This window comes from Pholcus phalangioides, unplaced genomic scaffold, assembly GCF_987345545.1.
Source record: "Pholcus phalangioides strain wild (caught in Gottingen) unplaced genomic scaffold, Ppha-v1.0 ptg000018l_1, whole genome shotgun sequence".
In the NCBI taxonomy this organism is placed as follows: Eukaryota; Metazoa; Arthropoda; class Arachnida; order Araneae; family Pholcidae; genus Pholcus; species Pholcus phalangioides.
In genome coordinates, this window is record NW_028301611.1 from 19,331,320 (window position 1) to 19,351,860 (window position 20,541).

The window sequence follows — 20,541 nt, forward strand, 5'->3', positions numbered from 1 at the left end:
TTTTCTAAAACTGATCCGCGGTCCACGATAAAAAAGCAGCGAAAGGCCAAATGTGAAGTGCGGGCCATGCGTTGACGATCCTTGGAGTAGGCATACTGAAGGAGATGAATGCGGAGATAGAAATGGGCAACAGCGGAAAAATTGATCTGCCCATTTGCCAAGTTTCCGTTAAGGACGTAAGTGTAGGTTTCGAGATTTTACCTGCTTTTTAATTTCTGTGAATAAAACATGCCGACCCGAAAGGCTTTTTTATCGGTGAAGTGCGTAAAGAAGAAAAGCCACCAGGATTTTGCACTTACTCAAATATTTTGGATAAAAAAGTTATAAATAGTAAAATGGGCAGCATTATCTGATGCAGTGCAATTCTCGTGCGTCACCGGTCGGTCTTCCTTGCATGGTCCCACCACATGATATATTGCATCCACATCAAATCATAAATGCATTTTTCGTTTTCTTCAGAATTTACGTTCGAATCGGGAAATAGCGGAATGTGTTTTTATAGAATTTGTGTTTAAAAACTGCTGATACAAAAAAAGCTTTCATGTTGCCCCCCTGCACCCCTCCCCCTCCTCCACCCGATATCCTCACACCACTATAGTTACAGCTTTGTTCAGTGTATTTGGCAATAATTAGAATTCAGCTTCATCTGCTATAACTTTTGCAAGTGAAAGATACAAATAAATTCTTTATACAAATACAATAAAGACCCCAACAGACAAAATACCCAACGAGGTGGCTGAAAAAAGATGCCCATAAAAAATCATTTGATCATTTTTGACGCACCACGGCCATTTTCTGCACGCGAGGGCTAATTAGACCGGGACCTACAATTTATCACCGATTCCGAACGGCAGAGGTTGATGCGCTAACCCGTCGATGGGGGGGGGGGCTCCCTGCGGTAGCAATTTTTTGCTGCGGTCAAGTCGCCGTTTTTTTTGTTATACCCCTGTGTCAGGAAAGTTTTCTGACAAGGACGAACCGGGTATCGAACTCGCCCCATAAAAAATATTGGTGACGAATATATATCTAAACAATGTCAAAAATACAGCAACCCAATACGAGCAATTAAAAAAACCAATAATTTTGATAAAATATAAATATATTGCCCATAAATAATTATGGTTGTCTTATTCTACGTATGGGTATAGTTTCTCGATTTATCACAATATATGTTTACCATATTTTTTTTTAACGTGTCGATTGTGTTAGAATTCACGACCTCCGGGGGTAAGCTACTCCATCTACTGACATCGTATTAGAGAAAAACTCCCTGCGACACCGCAACCTGGAGTTTTGCTCACTAAACGATACTGGTGTCCTTCCCCCCCCCCCTTGTCGAAGAAGTTGATAGATGGTTTATTAAATATCTCATGGTCCATCCTGTTCATCCCGTTTAAAATTTTAAACACTTCGATCACATCCCTCCGACACCCGTGTTACTCCAATGTAAACATATTCAAGAAATGAGGTCTCTCTTCAAGCCCCATTCCCCAACAAGGACACGCGTAGCTCTTCTCTGCACACCCTCGACTAAGTCTATGTCTCTTTGTAGGTATGGTGTCCAAAACCTCATGGCATCCATCAAATCCAGGAATAATTAAGCTCCGGAAAAGTGGAACGATCACTTTAGGAGAACGCGGAGAGACTTTGACGGATTAAATCAAATCATGTCCTATATTATTTCTGAAGGGTTCCACCTCTTCCAACGGGACAATTAATGATGAATGAACGCCAGAACTCTGCTACCAAACTTATCCCGTTGCTGTGATCACTTCCTCCACGGCTTCGTGGTAGTGTCTGCAACAATTCTTCCTGCAGGGCTAATGAAATGTTTCAAATGCAAAATCACTCAATTTTCGTCTTTCCTTTACGATCACGGACGAAATATTTCGTCCAAACGACGGCGGTTGGATAAATTCAACACCCAGTTCTCTGTGTTTTCTTTCCTCTCTCCTCACCATTGCGAAGCTTTATTGCAATCCTATGAACCAAAGTTGTTGTTTTTTTCTTATTGCTATTAGTGATTCCCCCGCCAAATATATAATGCATCTATATATATACGTGGAGTGAAAGAGAACACGCAGGGTGAGGGTGAATGAGAAATCTAAAGTATACTCTCATATCTAGTTATCTATAATACTTGTTTTGTCTTAAATACTTTTTTCTTCTATTTTTGTATTTCCCATTCTTCCTTTTTCTAATGTGTGGTTTGTGTAGGACAAGGTTACTGGATTTATCGTCGATTCATCAAATAGAGATAATCCAAATTTATTGGCGAAAACTTGTTCGTGAAAGGGTTGAACCAGGCATCTTTAATCTCTTGCCCACGGGCACCGTTTAATGAATGGGGTTCTTAAACTGTGAGCTTCGGTACCCTGATGCACCTCCAACTTTTTTCAGAGGTGCCTCGGAACGGTGGCCCGTTAAAGTCTGTTGGAAGAGATTCTTTGTTGAATTGCTGTGGGAGAGACGTGGATAAGCGTTGATTAGGGTAAGGTGCGCCACTGGTGGAAAACGTTTGAGAACCCCTGGTCTAATGCAGCGTTCTGATTGATTGCTAGCGAAATGGGGAAGGACATTTGATTCTGTGAAGACGGCACTCATAGTGTGTCGCAATGCATTACCATTTTGACAGACGATCATTTGAGCACCATGTGTATTGTAATCTATTGTGTAATTTTTTTTTATTGCAATGTCAAGTTTTTCTCTGAATCTTATAATGTTTGTAAGGATGCCGACATAGTGTACGCAGGTTTCCGATTCTACAAATCCGCATCGCTACGGATTGGTCAAAAACTTGAGTTTCAGGTTTTTTAACAAATCCTTAACGGTGCAGACTTGCAGAATCGGAAACCAGCGTGCACCATGTTCGCACTCTTACTTAGGTTTTTTAGCCTCGTGGCATAGAGGAGTTTCCGTGGATTCAAAAAAGAAGAAGAATCTCGTAAATCACATCTTTCATTCTATAAATCAACTTGAAGATTTTGTACCGTGTTTATGAGCATCCAAAAGAAATGAAAGTTACAAATTCACAAATGAAATAGTTTTCGTGATCGTTTAAGTTTTATACAAACACTAGTTGCAACAACAAGGAAACTTGCATAGTAAGTGATAGCGTTCAACACATTTTTTGTAGCTAATATTTTAGATTTTTTGTAGGAAAAATAGTCCTATAATAATGAATTGTAAACTTCTTCACTGCCTCCTTAAATTTCGAATGACCCAAGTTCGACTGTATGTAGATTTGTGTATTTGAAAAGACAGTATGATGAGAACATAGAAAATTACTATTTCGTTACTAAAAATAATGAATGTAACTCATCCGTTGATCGGGGAGTCTGCTGTTAGAACCGAAATAGCTCAAATAATGATCAGAAAATCAATTTAATTCACAGTATTTTTACCCAGTCGGGGGGGGGGGGGGGAGGAGTGTCACACAAAATCACCTCTCGGACCGCATGCATCCCACAGAACAGCTGTTGATCACACCCTGCATCGATCCAGAAATAGTACGGGACGAGGAAGACCGACGGAGTCAAGTAGATTGAAAATATAAATATACTGACGCTGGAAAGTAAAGACGCAGAAAATTCAACACACTTGTTACTTTTGACGTCACTGGAATTCACCCAAGAAAGAGCCAACTGAGAATTGAACGAGTAAAAACAAGAAAAACAAACCACCCTCGTGTCGGCCACATAAAAAGTAGACCAAAGAAAGATCCGGCGCCTGGTCCCAAAGACGTACTGCTTCTTCGACTTCTCCTTCGACACAGGAAAAAGCCTTTCCAAAAAGTTTTATTTAGGTAAATAAATAACGTATTTATAATTAATTAATTGAAGTAAAATTGTTTTATTTGTGGTTTTATATTACCTACTTTTTTTATTTTTCATGAAAGGTTAGGGGAAACTGTTGCACCTTGAACATAGTGAACCTTGAAACACTTGAAATAGTTTTAATAGTATTGCATTCAAGCTGGTGTTTTTGGAATGCTAGAGATTGAGAAGCACATAACCTTACAACTGAATGTTGTTTCATCTCTTTGTCTGTTATCTGGACAGATATTTTGCAACTAGGCGTATTATTAGTAAAAGAAGTTGCTTTTATTGTTTCCTTGTTTTTCGCTCAGCATTGCAAGTTCAGTGCATTATATTTACTAATTATAATCTACGCAATCACCTGATAAACCATATCAAGAGCGGCTCGAACTCACCTGTTGCCCGGGTGCAAAGTCTCATGCGCCGTCCCTAAAGACAATTCTGGTGGGATTTAGCCAGAAGGCTCTTGGATAAACCTAACTTTCACGCAGCAAAATGCATCGAACCATACTTTCAGCTTTTAAACAAAGTGGCCCGTAAAATGGTTCAAGGTTATTTCACCACTCTCAAAACGTTTTTCACATTACAGCTCTCGTTGATAAGCCATTATATCTCCCCCCCCCCCCAAATTGCTGTTCTTGAAATTTTTAATTTTTCTCCAAAAAAAATCTCCAACATAAATTTGAACTTATTTAAAACGGAAATACCTTCTTCAGGAAGTTCCTCAAACAGAAACTATGGGGAAGTGGAGGGGGTTTCTGGTGCTCCAGGTCCTTGACAAGAGAGAACTCGAATTCTTTCTTTGCCTTTATTTGACCGCTCCTGGGGGTGCACAAAAGTGCACACTTGCCTCTTGCAAGGCTTTAGAAAAACTAATTATTGTTTCTGGCATTTTAAGTTTCAGAAAATTTTGAAATGGCATCACGGATGTTGCATCTATTATGAAATCACCTAGCATCGAAGTGACCGAAACAACTAAAGATTTAGAAACATTTAATTTTCCCTTCCACAAGTATAATGTAGACAACAACAATGTAGAATCTACACAAATACGTCCCTACATCCATTATTGTTACTTTTGCGTATGTATATATACATAAACAATCACATTTTGTGTCATTATTTTGATATTTTCTATTTTAATATATGGTTGGTATATTAAAAATACTCATATTAGTTTTCCAGTAACATTTGTATTTTTAACTTTGTAATTTTACTCTGTTTCAAGGTACAACAGTGAATGGTTCAAGGTACAAGACCCGTTGAACATTGAACCTTAGAACATTTTTGACTTTTCAAAAACCACATTTCATGATTACAGTGAGAAAGAAAGAACAGTAGGCAGATACTAAAAATGAATTAAATGAAATTTTATAGCAAAAATTTATTAAGAGAAAAATGTTTGAAAAATAATGTGCCAAAGGTACTACAGTCTTCCCCTTCACCAGTGATAATAAAGGAACCAAATTATTCTTTTTAACAGAGATATTTTGTACATATAATTTCAGAATTCGACGGACTACCTTCGGTCTGACTAAATCGAACAATCGGAGGCCAAGAAATAGAAAATTTATAAAAGTCTCTTCTGAGATGAACTCCCTTTGTCAGATTTTTGCAAGAAATAATTTGCATGGGATTTTCTTCAGTTCCGCATGAGCACAACGAACTAGTAGTGGGTTTCATTTTGGCGAGATACTGCAGCTTTGGAAGTTCCCATGCCCAGTATAATGATACACTATACCACAGTCTCCCAAACTTTTTTTTTCATCGCCCCCTTCATCAGAAATTTTTTCCTCTCACTGCCCCCAGCTCAAGTAAACCCATAGGATCTTATGTTAAATCAGTAGGTTCTATTGCCCCCTTGGACCATTCCATCGCCCACCAGGGAGGCGGCGATATTGTTCGCTTTGGGAAACACTGCACTATACATTATATATGTTAATCTTTTTTTATATATATAAATATATACATTAAATCAAAATTTTTACAAGTGGTCTTTTTTCTTTCAGGACCCATTCAGTGCTCATAATCTTTTGCAAGAATGGCAGAGTGAGTATTCATGGATTATGTCATGCAGCATTATTCAATTACGAAGATAAAATCTTCTTCATACAAATACAAGAACACGACAGGCAAAACGCTTAACGCGGCTCAAAAAAGATTCCCGTAACAATATGGATGCCATATATTTCTACATCCCCCCCCCCAATTGAAAGTGCAATTCTAAAAACTAAGTACTATATATACACGATGAAATATAATACACTGCCCATAAAAAATACTTAAGGTTGTCTCATCTTAGTATGTATATCTTCTCGATTTATCCCAATATGTTTACCATACTTTTTTAAACGTGTCAATTGTGTTAGAATTCACGACCTCAGGGGGTAAGCTGCTTCATCTACTGACATCCTGTGACACCGCAACCTGGAGTTTTCCTTACTAAACGATACTTCTTCTAGCCGAGCACAACTCAGGTCTATCGCCATGGGCAAATTACTACCTAGTGAGTTGTGCCGGAAGTGTAAGTATGTGTACCTAACAGTCTGAGTGCGTATCTAGTGTTGTGTATGATTTTTTAGTGCTGCCATCTATATCTCAGAAGTGAAGTGAGTGAAGTGTAATGACTGAATATTTGTACTGTTTGTAGGACTGTTGCTCTCTGTGGCGTGACGGGGAGATCGGCTCGCATTTGCGCCTTGAAGTTGGGAACCACAGAAAACCAACTTCAGCCGACCACCACCGTGGTGACGGTGGGGCTCGAACCCGGGCCGTCACTATGACCACTCGACAACCACAGCGGCTACTTAACGATACTGGGGTCCCCTTGTCGAAGCAGTTGATAGATGGTGTAATAATATCTCATGGTCCATCCTGTCCATCCCGTTTAAAATTTTAAGCACTTCGATCACATCCCTCCGACACCCGTGTTACTATCATGTAAACATATTCAAGAAATCAATCAGGTCTCTCTTCATATCTCAAGCCCCATGCGCCAACAAGGACACGCGTAGCTCTCTTCTATGCACTCCTTACACAAAACCAAGTCTACGTCCCTCTGTAGGTATCGTTTCCAAAACTTTACGGCATAATTCAGCCTCGGAAAACCGGAAGAATGACTTAAAAGACCTTTATGAGAATTAAAAATATTAACCATCAATATTTTGGTGGTCTTTTGCAAATGAGAGGGCGTGGTTTTCATTCTCCGCAAGATCAGTTAAATTTTCTCTTTCATTCTTAAATTCATCTTCGCATCGGCCGGCTGTTAAAAACATTCATATGGATAGCGGACAGTGGCATCATCGTTGGTTTATTTAATATGGTGATACATAAGATGGTGCAGTCACCACATGGACTTCGAAAGACTCGACTTTACCGAGCTTTGTATAAGCCCCGTGAAATACAGGGTGCTCATGAAATAACTTTGACGACATGCGATCCCTTAGCGACCGCAAAAAACCGACGAATGCTAATGAAAGTCAAGATAAAGGTGTTTCAGAGCATGTGCTCAAGAATGAGAAGAAAATCAAGACGCTAGCTCTCGTGGTTAGGCGGAAGCAAAAAATATTTCAAAAAATTCGAATGGCAACACTCATTTTTATTTATGCATTGCAAAGTGATTGGCGCAATAAAAAGTCATAAATGGCGTGAGAACGGTACCCGTAGCATCATAAACACCGGCGTTAAGCGCAGACAGAGAAACATATGGAAACAACTTATGACATCACATTGCTGCCGCAGGAAGTTCCCTACCGGAGGGTTAGCACACCAAACCTTTGGTGAGATCTTCTTCCTTTATCTGCTTCCTGTGCCGACGTTTATGGCGCTACAAATTCCGTTTCAACGCCATTCCAGGTTTTTCACTGCGTCGATCGCTATGCAATGCATAAATGGGAGTATTGTCATTTTAATAAAGTATATCGAAATAATTTTTTCTATGGCCGTAACCGACAGAGCTAGAATTTTGTTTTACTTCTGATTCTGGAGAAAAGCCTGCAATTGATAAGGCAAACAATGTGAAGGTCACATTGATTTTTATGCAATATTTATTGAAATTAAATGCTAAATGTTAACTCTGTGCCTATTGTGAATGCGAAATACATTGAGGGAAAAAAATTAATCTATTAGAGGGGAAGTTGTTGATGGTTTAACAGCGTAACCACCACCAGTGTAGAACGTAAAATCGGTAATTTCAAGATTTTCTTGTTATGTCTCAGGAAAGATCGGTGTTATCATGGATAATTCAAGTTTCGAACTTCATGCATGCATATTATTTCATATCACATTACTGTTATTTCTCAAAATATTGGCTATATTCATTAATTTATTTGAGCAATGTTTCTCGTTCGATGATCAGATAGATATGTTTGAGTGCACAGGGTGGATATACTATCGACCTCCCCCCTTTAACAATAACACTCGTGATTCCTTGTGAAAAACTAATATTTGACCCATAATTAAGGAGTTGTAACGCTTTAAAAACTGATCTCGTCACTTCCAAATCCTGCCAAATTCACCAAACGTATGCCTGCGGCGTTTTTGAATATGATAACAATGCTATAATTTTCACAGAAATCGGGAAAAATCGAAAGATGTACAAACCAGTTTTTATCCCTTTCTTTGAAATTTTTACGCGATTGTTAAGCCGGGATTGCACTGTAACAGTTTGATAGAAGATCTTTTACAAAACTTGAAAAATGCAACCTATAAGCGATGAAAGTTCGGAATTCCAGAATTGATGAAAATTCAGAAAGAATGAAACAAATAATTCCAGAGTTCAGAATTCCATATTTTCCAGTTCCAATTTAGAAGTTTTTGAATACTTGAATGTTGCATCAAGGCCTTTGATTGTGATTCAAACTGACTTCCATTTTGCCACGAATGTAATACCCGTACACATAATGTAGTTTACTCCGCTGCAGCTCGCAATAATATGCTTTTTAACAATATTAATACTACGGGCAAACGCTGCCAGAATATGCTACCTGCCGCTTTAAGAAAAATCAATAGGCTACACCACATGTTTAAGACCAAATCTAAAAATCTATTTAACACAAACAGTAGCCATAAGAGAATTAGTATATTGCCATTTTGTCGCCTCATTATAACAGCATCAATTCATGTTTCAATTCAAGTTTTTTTCGACTTTTTTTAATTTTCCTGGTCGTCAGAGCATTTATATCAACTTTTCTCCGTGGTTCGATTGTACACATTTAATTTAAATTATATTGTTTAATGCTCTTATTTGCATGAGTTTCATAATGCTCTGTAGTTTTTGTCATGTACGAAATGAATTGAAATTTAAACTGATTGTGCAGCACAACTAACTTGATTAACACAATAAACTTATTAAATGAAATTGATCCCAATCAAAAATTGTGCCACGATGAAGTCTAACAAATACAGTTTAAAGTTTTTACATCTCATCTATGTTATGAGTGTGTGTGAAACCATATTCTTAACTATATTTAGAAGAACAAAGAGTAAATGAATGGCTTTCATTTTGGAAATTGAGAGCTAAGGGAGGGGGCGACGTGGTTTTTCAGGGGCAAAAAATTAAGAAACGAAATGTAACAGCATCTCAAAGGGGCTGCAAAATCAGTAATGCCCAGGGCAGCGAGGGCATGAAGTGAAGTCCGTCTTTGCTAAGAGAAGCCCGTGACAACCGGCCCCGAATGAAACTGAAAAAATGACCAAGTTCTGCATGAATCATGCACCAAGTCGTCAAAATATTTCTTGTAAAGTACGAAAGGAAAGGAAATTTATCAAGACAGCACGGGTTCATAACAAACAAAATTTCATCGCGATAAAAATCAGTCGCAGTCACACGGAAATTAAAAATCTTCGTTGCAACATATAAAATTCAGCATGAAAATGTAACTATGAATAATCAATAGAAAACAATCTGAAACCACTAATTATATTGCATATGCTAATTAATAAAATAATTAGTTTGATTAAAAGTTTCTGACTGAATTGTTATCATTATTTTACTGTTTCCACCAATCACTTTTGTCAAGCTACCATTTTTACATTCTTCGTCAAAGCTTTTTACGCGTAACAGTTTTTAAGAAAGTCACTGTGTGTTTGGCATGTAACTCACCGTTACAAAACTGACAAGTCACAAAAATTCAAAACGTTATAACTCCCTAAATATTCATCCTAAAACAAAAAACACTTTTCCATGTTAGTTTTTCACAAGGAATCACGTGTGTGATTATTGGGCAATCGATAGTATCCACCCTGTATACTTCAATTCTTATGAACTAATTTTTTGTACCGTTTTTCCTCCGATGCTCTGTCATGAAAATTCTCATTTGACCGGTTCATTCCGCCAGTGATGTGAGTATATGTTTTTTCTACAATTATAAAATTTTCCCAAAAAATGTTTGAAGTTACCTAATCAACTTCGATAATTCTCTAGGTTTTCGTCATTGTTTTAGTGAATACATTACATTTTCATAGGAAGCCAAGAGGAAGCAGGAGGAGAAGCAACGGAAGAAAGCCGAGGTGCGAGCCCGGCTGGAAGCCGCTGCCCAGGCCAAGAAAAGTGGAAAGAAAGGTTTCATGACACCTGCCCGTAAGAAGAAACTTAGGGTGGGTCTTTGTTTTTACGTTCACGAAATACTTTAAAAAAAAATCATGAAATAACTCAATTTTTGAAAAAAACTATAAAATTATTTTTAAATGCAGTATTAAGTAATAAACTTCACAGAGACTGTAATTTTTCGTATTCAGACTTTGCTGAGGAAAATAACCTCTGAGGAATTGAAGAGGCAACTGGAAAAGAAAGCTGAAGAAAGGAAAAAGACCATCAGTGTAAGGTGTGGACCTGCCAAGAATCTCGACGGCAACAACGAAGGTGAAAATATTTTCATCATGCAAAAAGTAGTAAAAAAAACATCAATATTTATGCGCGGTAAATTGCTACTGCACAGTATTGGATATTTATTTTCAAGTCCTAAATGGAGTTGGAAAGAAGGTTAAGGAAAGAGAACTTGTTCCAAAACCCAAATTTGCGTACCCAAATTCCACTCACACACACAAGTGTGATTGCACTAAATAATTTTTTTCTAATAAAAAAGAATAAATAACCAAAACACAACGCAAATTTTGGATTTGCATCAAGTGTGTCCTAATTCCGTCTCCGTTTCCAGTTATTATCTACTATAGTAACTGTAATATTTAATTAGCTATAATATTTAATTTAATTAGCTACAATATTTAATTTAATTAGCTACAATATTTAATTTAATTAGCTACAATATTTAATTTAATTAGCTACAATATTTAATTTAATTAGCTATAATACTTAATTTAATTAGCTACAATATTTAATAACTATAAGTATTTAAAGGATGCCACAACCGACTTTTCAAATTTTTTCAAACAAAGACGATTTTTCAAAAACTGACTTTAAAAAAAATTTCATTCAATTTCAAAACAAATTCGTGTCAATCGATTAGTTTGTTCTTTTATAATGCAAAAAAGAAGCCTCTATAAAACAGCGCATTACAGCACTATGCGTATATTATAAGGAAGGATTGGTCGTGTCTATAGAAGTGTACATGGAAAGGATTGCGAGAGGACTGGATTAGATTCCCAGTATAGGCTAAATGACTTTTCTTTCCCAGTTCAACTCGGCATAATGTCCTGAAAAAAATGTTTTTCCTTCATCCATTGGACTGAGAAAAAACTCATTTCACCCTCGATATCATTTTTGTCAAGTTCGTTGATCAGTTATTATAAAAGCGAAGGAACGAAAACTGTGGATTCGAACGAAATTCGGTGAAATGCTTTCTAATGGAAACATCACCATTAGCACAACGTTTTTTTTTCTTTTAATCTGAAATCAGCTTCAATTTTGCCGATTTCTGCTGGCAATTAGAATGTTAAATCACTTTTATATACTTCTGCTTATTTATTTTCGTCTGTCTTCTCAATCTAATGTCTTTCCGAACCGCTTTAGTTTTTATGCATCAACATTGCGAGTAGGGAAGACCGTTATACCTTGGCACACACATAATTTTTTCAAAATTTTTATCTCTAAGTCGAATTTTACGGTAAAATTTCATTAAATTTCTTTCTAGTATCTTATAGAATTTAAATTACATATCTTTTGTAGTGTAATCATGAAGTATGGATTTTTGAAAAGGCGAAAGTGATCCGAGGTAAAACTAGGGGTCTTGTACTTTGAAACATGCACTGTTTACTGTTGTTGCACCTTGAAACAGGGTAAAATTACAAAAGAACATGAACTAAGCTGCACATTTCCGGATAACACTTGAGTGATCCCCGGCACAGTTCCAGATCACTTAAGTGGCCCGCAACACATTAACAGATCACTTAAGTGACCCACGATGCGATTTCACATCACTTGAGTGACCCGAAGCATATTCTCAGATTACTTAATTGACTCGCAGAATATTTACAAACCACTTAAGTAACTTGCCGCACGGTTTCAGAGCGTTAAAGTGACCTGCAGTGCTGTTCCAGATTACCTAAGTGACCCGTGACACGTTTTCGAACCATTCAAATGGCCTGCACTCTCCTAAAGGTTGAGCACCCTTGTTCTACATTGTACTGGAATTGTCAAAAGGAAAATTAAATGTTTTCAAATCTTCAGTTCCGTCAGTTTCTTTGATGTTAGGAGATTGCATAAGAGATACAACATCCATGATTTCAACATTTGTTATATCTGGCATTGATTAACAATATATAAAATATTTTCGCACCTTTTCACCTTAGGAAATCACATGGTAAAAATTTTTGCTGGATGTATCCCATACTGTAAACTTCATGTTTTTTTCGCAACAAAATATGACCAGAAGGTAGAAGGTGGGCGAAAGAGTGCAAATTGGTATAGCTGAAGTTTTTGAAGTATAGAACTAAAATTTAAAGCATAAACTATACGTAAAACCAAAAGAAGAAGTATTAAAAATTACTGAAGGTAAGTATTCCAAGGTAAACCAGGAAAAGTTGGTTTTATGCTGTTCCAAGGTACACGATTATAATTCTGAAAAATATTAATAGCTTTTTTTCACAGTGATTGGTATGACTGAGCGCTCGGTATGGTTCATCAGGTGAATGCATAGATTATTATTACTGAAAATATAGTTCACTAAACTTGCAAAGTTGAGAAGAAACTCATAAAAAATAAGAGCATAAGTTTTTACTTGTACAAATACCTATTTGCAAAATCTCTCTCAAGGCCACAAAGAGCTAAAGCAACATTCAGTTGTGAAGTTGAATGAATATTCATTTCTAAGCACTCCAAAAGCATAAGCTGGAATGCAATATTATTAAAACTATTCCAAGTGTTTCAAGGTATAACAATTTATATACAGTGTTCATGATCACGTCATTGTGTGAAAAACAAGAAAAAAATTACCTTTTACTTATACATTATTATTGTTGGTTTTTTTTTAACGTTTAATTCTGCAGCTGAATTAATCCAGATCTGCCGAGAGTTACATGAACGTACTGCTAAACTGGAGGGCGAGAAGTACGATATGGAGTACCAATGTAGGCATAAGGAGTATAAGGTCAGTCATAATGCTCTCAATTACTTTTGTCCGGAAGGTGAGACGCGTTGGCAATATTCAAAAATGCAAGTACAAAAAAAAAGGATTCAACAGACAAAATGCCGAACGGGGTCGACTGAAAAAAGATGCCCATAAAAAATATGGATGTAGAATGCATTCGAAATCCATATTTTTTTATATAGATATGCATATATTATAGATATTGCATTGCATATCTAAACTATATGTAAATTCAGCAACCCAATAAGAGCAATAGAGAACCGATAATTATGATAAAATATAAATAAAAAGGGGGAATACAAAATAAAATTCAGGGGCTCTCTGTTTAACACGTGTTCCGATTGTTGCTAGAAAGTTGTACATAGTTGCACTGTAAAATATATAAATCTGTGTTGTCCTGCATTTTGTTTAATGCTTTACCATCTCGACGAGAAATTTATCTGGAAAACTATATTTATTTCATGGTTTTAATTACGATTGCATCTCACAATCGATCTAACCCTTTTAATCTCGTAGCCTTGTCAAGCGGAGTGCTTACCCTCTCCTTCTCGCAATCTCGTAGCCGGTTCCCTAATTTAGAAATATTTCTGCTGAAATTATGTTTGCTATATAAAGGACGGGGAAAAAAGCCCGTGTGTGTAGAAACTTTAAAAATTCATAACAACCGAAAAAAACGATTTTTAAAAAACTATAGCATCGCTAGGTCACGGTAATTTTTTTTGACAGGAAAAAAATAACTCAAAAACAGCCGATAGGTGGCGCTGGTACGAGCGACTTCGGTGGAAATATGCAAATGAGACGGTTATAAGAACTTGTGCTCCTAATCCACAAGCAATTCACCGTTGTAAACCGTGTACGTGGACCTGCTGCACTCTGCCGTTGCTGGATTTGTGTATCGCTTGTAATGTATTATCCCCTGTTGGTGGATCACATACTGCCGTAATAAACGATTTGGAAGCATTCTGTTCGTTATTTGCGTATCTTTTCTGTGATTTGTGTACGCCAGCATCACCTATCAGCTGTTTCTTGAGTTATTAAAAAAATTCCCGTGGCCTAGCGATGCTAACCCTGCACAAACTGTTTTTTATTTCCATTATTTTTCCGGTTTTTATGAATTTTTAAAGTTTCTACGGACTTTTTGCTCACCCTGTATATCTCGACGAATACTACATAGAAGTTTTCCCTGAAGGCATTAAATGTAGACCGTAATGCTTATAGATATATCTTGAGATAACGGGGGAACTATAAAAATTAAATTTGTATTATAATGCCTACAAAGCTATTTGTAAATTGAGTGGCGCGATCTATACATGTTATTCGAATATTTTCTTAAAACCGGGATTACACTATAAAAGTTTTATAAAAGTTCTTTTAAAAAATTTAAAAATGCCACTAATAAGCGTATCGGTTACATTCGAGTGAATGTAAACAACAGACTTCTTGTTTTTTATTTCTTTCAAGTTTTGTGAAAGATCTTTTATTAGATTTAGTGTAATTCCGGCCTGATTGGGATGTATTTTTTCTGTTGTCAATGGGTGTATAAGTCAAAGATCAAAGAGTGTACTATGAGGACTGTACATTCTGCATATAGACTGTCATTTTTATCTTTTTTTCGATTTTTATTTTATAATTTTATTTGATGGCAATTATCTCTTTACTTGAAATAAATTCAAATTCATATAAAAATGAACTAAGAGTAACAAAATCGAATCAAATGAATGCTTGTGTTGATAACATATTCTGTTTCAAACTTTCAATACACAGGGTGTCCCACAATAAATACGTAGGTAGTGTTAAAGTCATAAAAATTGAAGGAATTTGTATATTTGAATGCGGTTTGCGAAAAAATCACAAAGGGAGTATATTTCTGGTATAGAAAAAAACTTAGTTCAAATTTTTGTCGATAGGGGTGCTGCACGAAACCACATCAATAGGAATATGCAAATTAATCCTAGTAAATGAAGGGTGTGTACGATTAACAACTCATTTCTGAATTTCCCTGCTACTCGTGTAGCAGGTAAGGTTTAAATAAGGTTTTCATTGTGATGTTGACATTGGTGGATAAAGCACTATTGGTGAAATTGCGTTGCCTCAGCCACGAATCGCAAGCTGAAGCTGAAGCTTTACGAATGTTTCAGACACGGAAGAGATTGAAGAAAGAAAAAGGTTCACATCACTGTACTCCCACCGGACAGGTTTACCTGACCCTCTATCGACAAAAATTTGAACTAATTTTTTTCTGTACCAAAAACATCCCCCTTCTTGGGAAAAACGTTTTCGCAAACCGCGTTCAAATATAAAAATGAATTTTCAAACTATTTACAAATTTATGGGACACCCTCCCCCCACCCGTACACAAATATGTCATCGGAATTTAAATCTCGATAAAATTTTCAGATCAACGAACTCAGCATGCAAGTGAACGACATGAGAGGAAAATTGTGAGTATACGACAGGAAGAATGTTCCGATATTTCATTGAAATTGTAAAAATATCAAAATATGAAAATGAAAGTCGATACCGTATTCGTATTTCTTATTAACGGTATATTTATTTTTAATCATTTTGCAGCATCAAACCGTCACTGAAGAAGGTGTCCAAATTCGAATATGGAAAGTGAGTACATCTTCTGAAAAAATATTTGGATTATTAGTTAAGTTTTTTTTTTCTTTTCTGGCGAATATATTACACAATGATGACGTCACTCTCCGCTATCATACGAAGATATATTTTATATCTTCGCAACATCCAGTTGTTAAAATCTTCGTATGATAGCGGAGAGTGACGTCATCATTGTGTAAGTCGCCATCTGGTGGCAACGTCAGTAGTTGTGAGCTTGGCCTGAGTCCGGCCGTCCATGTACGGTCCCTTTCAGTGTACACGAGCTCCAAGGAAAGAGTGAGAAATTCTGTGCCTCTGTAGTCTAGTGGTCTAGGGCGTTCACCCGGAAAGTAAAAGGACGCGGGTTCGATTCCCCGCAGGGGCAGTTGAATTTTCTCTCTTTCCAAAATATATCTTCGCAACATCCAGTTGTTAAAACCTTCGAATAATACATTATTTGCCACTTTTTATTATCAGGTTTGAGAAACTGATGCGAGCAGCCAAGAAGGCTGACAACGACTTTCGTGCTAACCTGAAATCCGTCGGACCATCCTCCAAGTTCAAGCTGGATGAGGATGTCAAAGAGGTAGGTTGTGGAATCATTTTCATTAGCAATGTGCTCGTTGACACAGAAAACAGAATATGTCTTAGATTATGAAACAAGGGTATCGTGCTAAATTTGTCAGTGTCACGAGAATGCATTGATAATAAAATGTCAAAAATTACAAATGATACATGAATGAATGATACTGCATTCGAAAGAGCATCAAACAAAGCATGTAATAAGCATTCATTGATTTTTAGATACCATCGTTAGTATGATGAAATACGGCTGCCAATCTGAGACACTAAAATCGAGGTTCAACACGGCTAAAAATTAGTGATATCACTTTCGTGTGAGGTATCATTGGATTTTTTTGCGTTACATAAACTCTGTACCACAAACAAAAAAAGCAAATAATAATCATGTCTAAAATTGTGGATTGAGGAATTTCAGAAATCCTCTTTCAGGCTGAGGACAACAGAAAAAATTCCCTGTTTCTAAGACTGCAATATTCCCCAAAATATTATTTTAATTCAAATATCGGAGAAAAGTTGGGAAAGAATAGCGTGAACAAACGGACAAAGCTCCCTTCCTTCATATATGATGTTCTTTCCCGTATAATGTTATTTCCCATTTTCTTTTCTCGAATTTGGATTCAAATATCTCCGAGAATATTGCGCTTAGAAACATGGGATTTTTTTTTGGCATCAGAAGAGACAGGGAAATAACTTTCTAACTGGATGTTAGAGCCCAGGGACACCGTATAAAAATTTAGATTTTTTTATTTTGTTACACACTATATTTTCACTTCCAGAAAAGACTGGTACAGGCTAATTTTTGAACGCCTTTTTAGCATTTTTTTAAATTGAAGCTCTATCTCTACGAGGGGCGGCGGATGAGATAAAGGCCGCATTAGCACTTACAGCCGCTGTGGTGGTCGAGTGGTTATAGTGACGGACTCGCGATGCGAGGATCCGGGTTCGAAACCCACAGTGGTGGTCGGCTGAAGTTGGTTTTCTGTGGTTCCCAACTTCAAGGCGCAAATGCGAGCCGATCTCCCCGTTAAAAAGTCTCGCCACAGAGGGCAACAGTCCTGCAACGATAAATCATTCAATCATAACACTTCACTCATAGTTAGAAAAACTTGTGGCAGATGGCAGCACTACACATAACAAGCATTACAGAGAAACAACGAAACTTCACGTCAGGTTTCACTACACGTACACGCACATTCCCGCATGTACCGATTCGTTGGGGGGTTCCGCGGAGGGGGGGGGTGCATGTGTGGTGTAGTAGTAGTAGGTAGGGCCTCCAAAAAATGGCTCGGGGATCCATGATGTTCTTAAGTCAGCCACCTCGTTGGGCAATTTGCCTGTTGTGGCGTTGTATTTGTATAAGTACAGGACTCCTTTTATAGTAAAATACATTGAGTTCCACTGATGTAATTTTAAAAAAGTGTCCGTTAGCGGGTGTTCACTAACGGGGAATGTCCGGTATCAGAGGTTCCACTGTATGATAAACTTTTAATATTATCTTATTATTTAATATTATACCCTTTAATGTTATCGCGTAAAAAAAGTTTTGACATCTGAAATTTACTCAAACATCAAATTTTAGTTCATCAACATGTCACACATTTTTTGACATAAAATCCTTTAGAAATGTTTTTTCCGGAAAAATACATTTTCATCCGGAATTTTTCACCTTTCTTTCAAACCGAGCACAACTCAGGTCTATCACTATCTATGGGCAATTTACTACCTAGTGAGTTGTGCCGGAAGTGTAACTGTGTGTGTTTACCTAACAGTGAGTATGCGTATGTTTCTTTTTTTCTCAGTGTTGCCATCTATATTTCAGAAGTGAAGTGAGTGATGTGTTATGATTGAATTACATACACATCATTTATTTTATTAATGTATTATTAATGTAATTATTTTATTTAATGTATTTTGAATGAATGTTAATTTTCTTTTTGATGATGAAGTGTTTTTTGTGATTACACAACACACACACACAAATTAGATTTTTTCAAGTCTAAGATAAATGTGTGTGTTTTTTTTAGATTAATGAAAGTTTCAAGATCAATATTTTTTTTTTTAATCGGAGAACTTTTAAGTATAGGGCTATAATTAGCAATGAACTAGTTAATGAGAACAAAATACAAAATTTATTTGGATAATTGACTTTTCTAGCGAGTGGATATCGAATATGTGAGATGTTTCGCAATTCTCATCAACGGGTAAGGAAAGAGAGATTCATGCACCCCACTTCAAGGGTGCTCAACCTTCAAAAAGAATGCGAGCCCCTTCATTGGCTTGAAAACCCGTCGCGGGCCATTTCATTGATGTGAAAACGTGTTGCTGACCACTCAAGTGATCTGGAACAGCACTGCTGATCACAAGTGATCTGGAACTACTCCACGGATCACTATCTGGAAATGTGCCACGAGACACTTGAGGGATCTGGACTGTGCCGTGGGTCACTTTAATGATGCGTACCTGCACCGCGGGCCGCTTATGTGCTCTGGAACTGTGCCGAGAGTCACATAAGCTAGTTGTAAATATGTCGCAGGTCTCTTAAATGATCAATAAATGTGCCGCAGACCACTTCGGTGATCTGAAACTGTGTCGTGGGTTGCTCAAGTGATCTGTAAATATTCCGAGGGTCACCGAGGGTCATCTCGGAATGTGCTGCTGGCCTCTTGAAGGATGTGCAACTACACCGCAGGTAGCCTAAGTGATCTGCCGCGGTTGTGTGGTCTGTAAATGTTACACTTATTTAATTTTGACAAAATTAAGTTTGAGGTTGCGGGCCACATCAGATGACTTCGAGAGCCACATTTGGCCTGCGAGTTTTGGTTTGCGCATGTATGCCATACTTTTGATTATAATGCCCCCCCCATTGTAATATTTTATCACCTTTTCTATTTTAATAATGCATATTTTTCCAAATATTAAGACTCGTAATATCAGCAATGATTACATTATACCTGATTATTAAAATCAAAACGATTAATTTTCTCACTTCAATTTTTTTGTCCGGGTTTTTGAAAATTTTTCTCGAACTTGTTTTTTTCAATATGTATTTTGATAATCGATCAGTTTATTTTATGAATGATAATCAACGAATGTTTTTGAAAACAATGTAGGCCAAACCCGAATGGGCCCTTGGAAAGGAAGGCGCTAAGAAATCCGAATCAGCTGACGAGTAGTTTATGAAAATCCCATTTTTTCCAAAAACCTGGATATCCGATGTGTCTTTGATGCAAATTAAGAAAGTCAATTGTGTAAATGTATTTGTAATTTATTTTCTGTATTCTAGTCTTATAAATTGGTTTCTTTATTATAGTAGCACTTGGTTAGTTCGAACTTTCACGAAATACTTTTCAGTTTTCTATCTAAAAAATGATTTTTGTACGGGGAAATTTAGTTTGGAAAAATTCTACAAGTAGCGAGACTGCTTTTCTCGACGAAGTTGTTATATAAAAAATCTTTGAAGGCGAAATTTGTCATAATTTGTAGAAAGAATTCGTCAGAATTTTTGAACATCATTTATATCATAACAGTGTAAAAATTCGGACACAATTTCGGCACACTTATGGTGCCGTTATAGATGCCGTTTTATACATGTGATGTCATTATTACACTTATAGATGCCGTTATTACACTTACATATGCCGTTTTTTATCTTAACTTCTGGTTAATATTCTATACTGCCATGCTAGCATTCTGTCTACTGAGCAACGTGTGGAGAGGAATGTGGAGCCAGCCCTTAAGATAAATCAAGGTTTTATGATAGAATTTTTTTTTGTTTAAAAAATACTAGTATTTATTTCTTGGAAAACGGCACCCTTTGTATGGTAAAACGTATGTGAGAATTTAGTTTGCTTTTCGCGATAAATTTATTGCTTAGCAACTCGAAAAAAAATTACCATTGTTGGTCGGAAAAATCGGCAAAACTACTTGATATAATTTCGTAAGAATGCTATCCTTTCTGAACGAATCCAACAAAACTCCTCGAATGACGAGTAAGC

At 36.7% G+C, this 20,541-nt stretch overlaps 1 protein-coding gene across 1 annotated transcript; it reads left to right on the forward strand.

Annotated features, from left to right (window-relative positions):
* The first annotated feature begins 10,289 nt into the window (after nt 1-10,289).
* On the forward strand, nt 10,290-20,009 carry LOC149071804 (troponin I 4-like). Its single transcript, XM_089247656.1, has 7 exons — nt 10,290-10,415; nt 10,557-10,680; nt 13,263-13,363; nt 15,761-15,804; nt 15,935-15,979; nt 16,442-16,550; nt 19,657-20,009. The coding sequence occupies exons 1-7, from the start codon at nt 10,386-10,388 to the stop codon at nt 19,717-19,719; spliced, it is 516 nt and encodes a 171-aa protein (XP_089103782.1). The 5' UTR covers nt 10,290-10,385; the 3' UTR covers nt 19,720-20,009.
* Nucleotides 20,010-20,541: the final 532 nt, after the last annotated feature.

Excerpts from the sequence above, each read along its gene's own strand:
- LOC149071804 (XM_089247656.1), top strand. The coding sequence starts at position 10,386 with ATGACACCTGCCCGTAAGAAGAAACTTAGG. Across the intron at positions 13,364-15,760 it reads GTAGGCATAAGGAGTATAAG|ATCAACGAACTCAGCATGCA; the intron begins GTCAGTCATAAT and ends TAAAATTTTCAG. Across the intron at positions 16,551-19,656 it reads TGGATGAGGATGTCAAAGAG|GCCAAACCCGAATGGGCCCT; the intron begins GTAGGTTGTGGA and ends AAAACAATGTAG.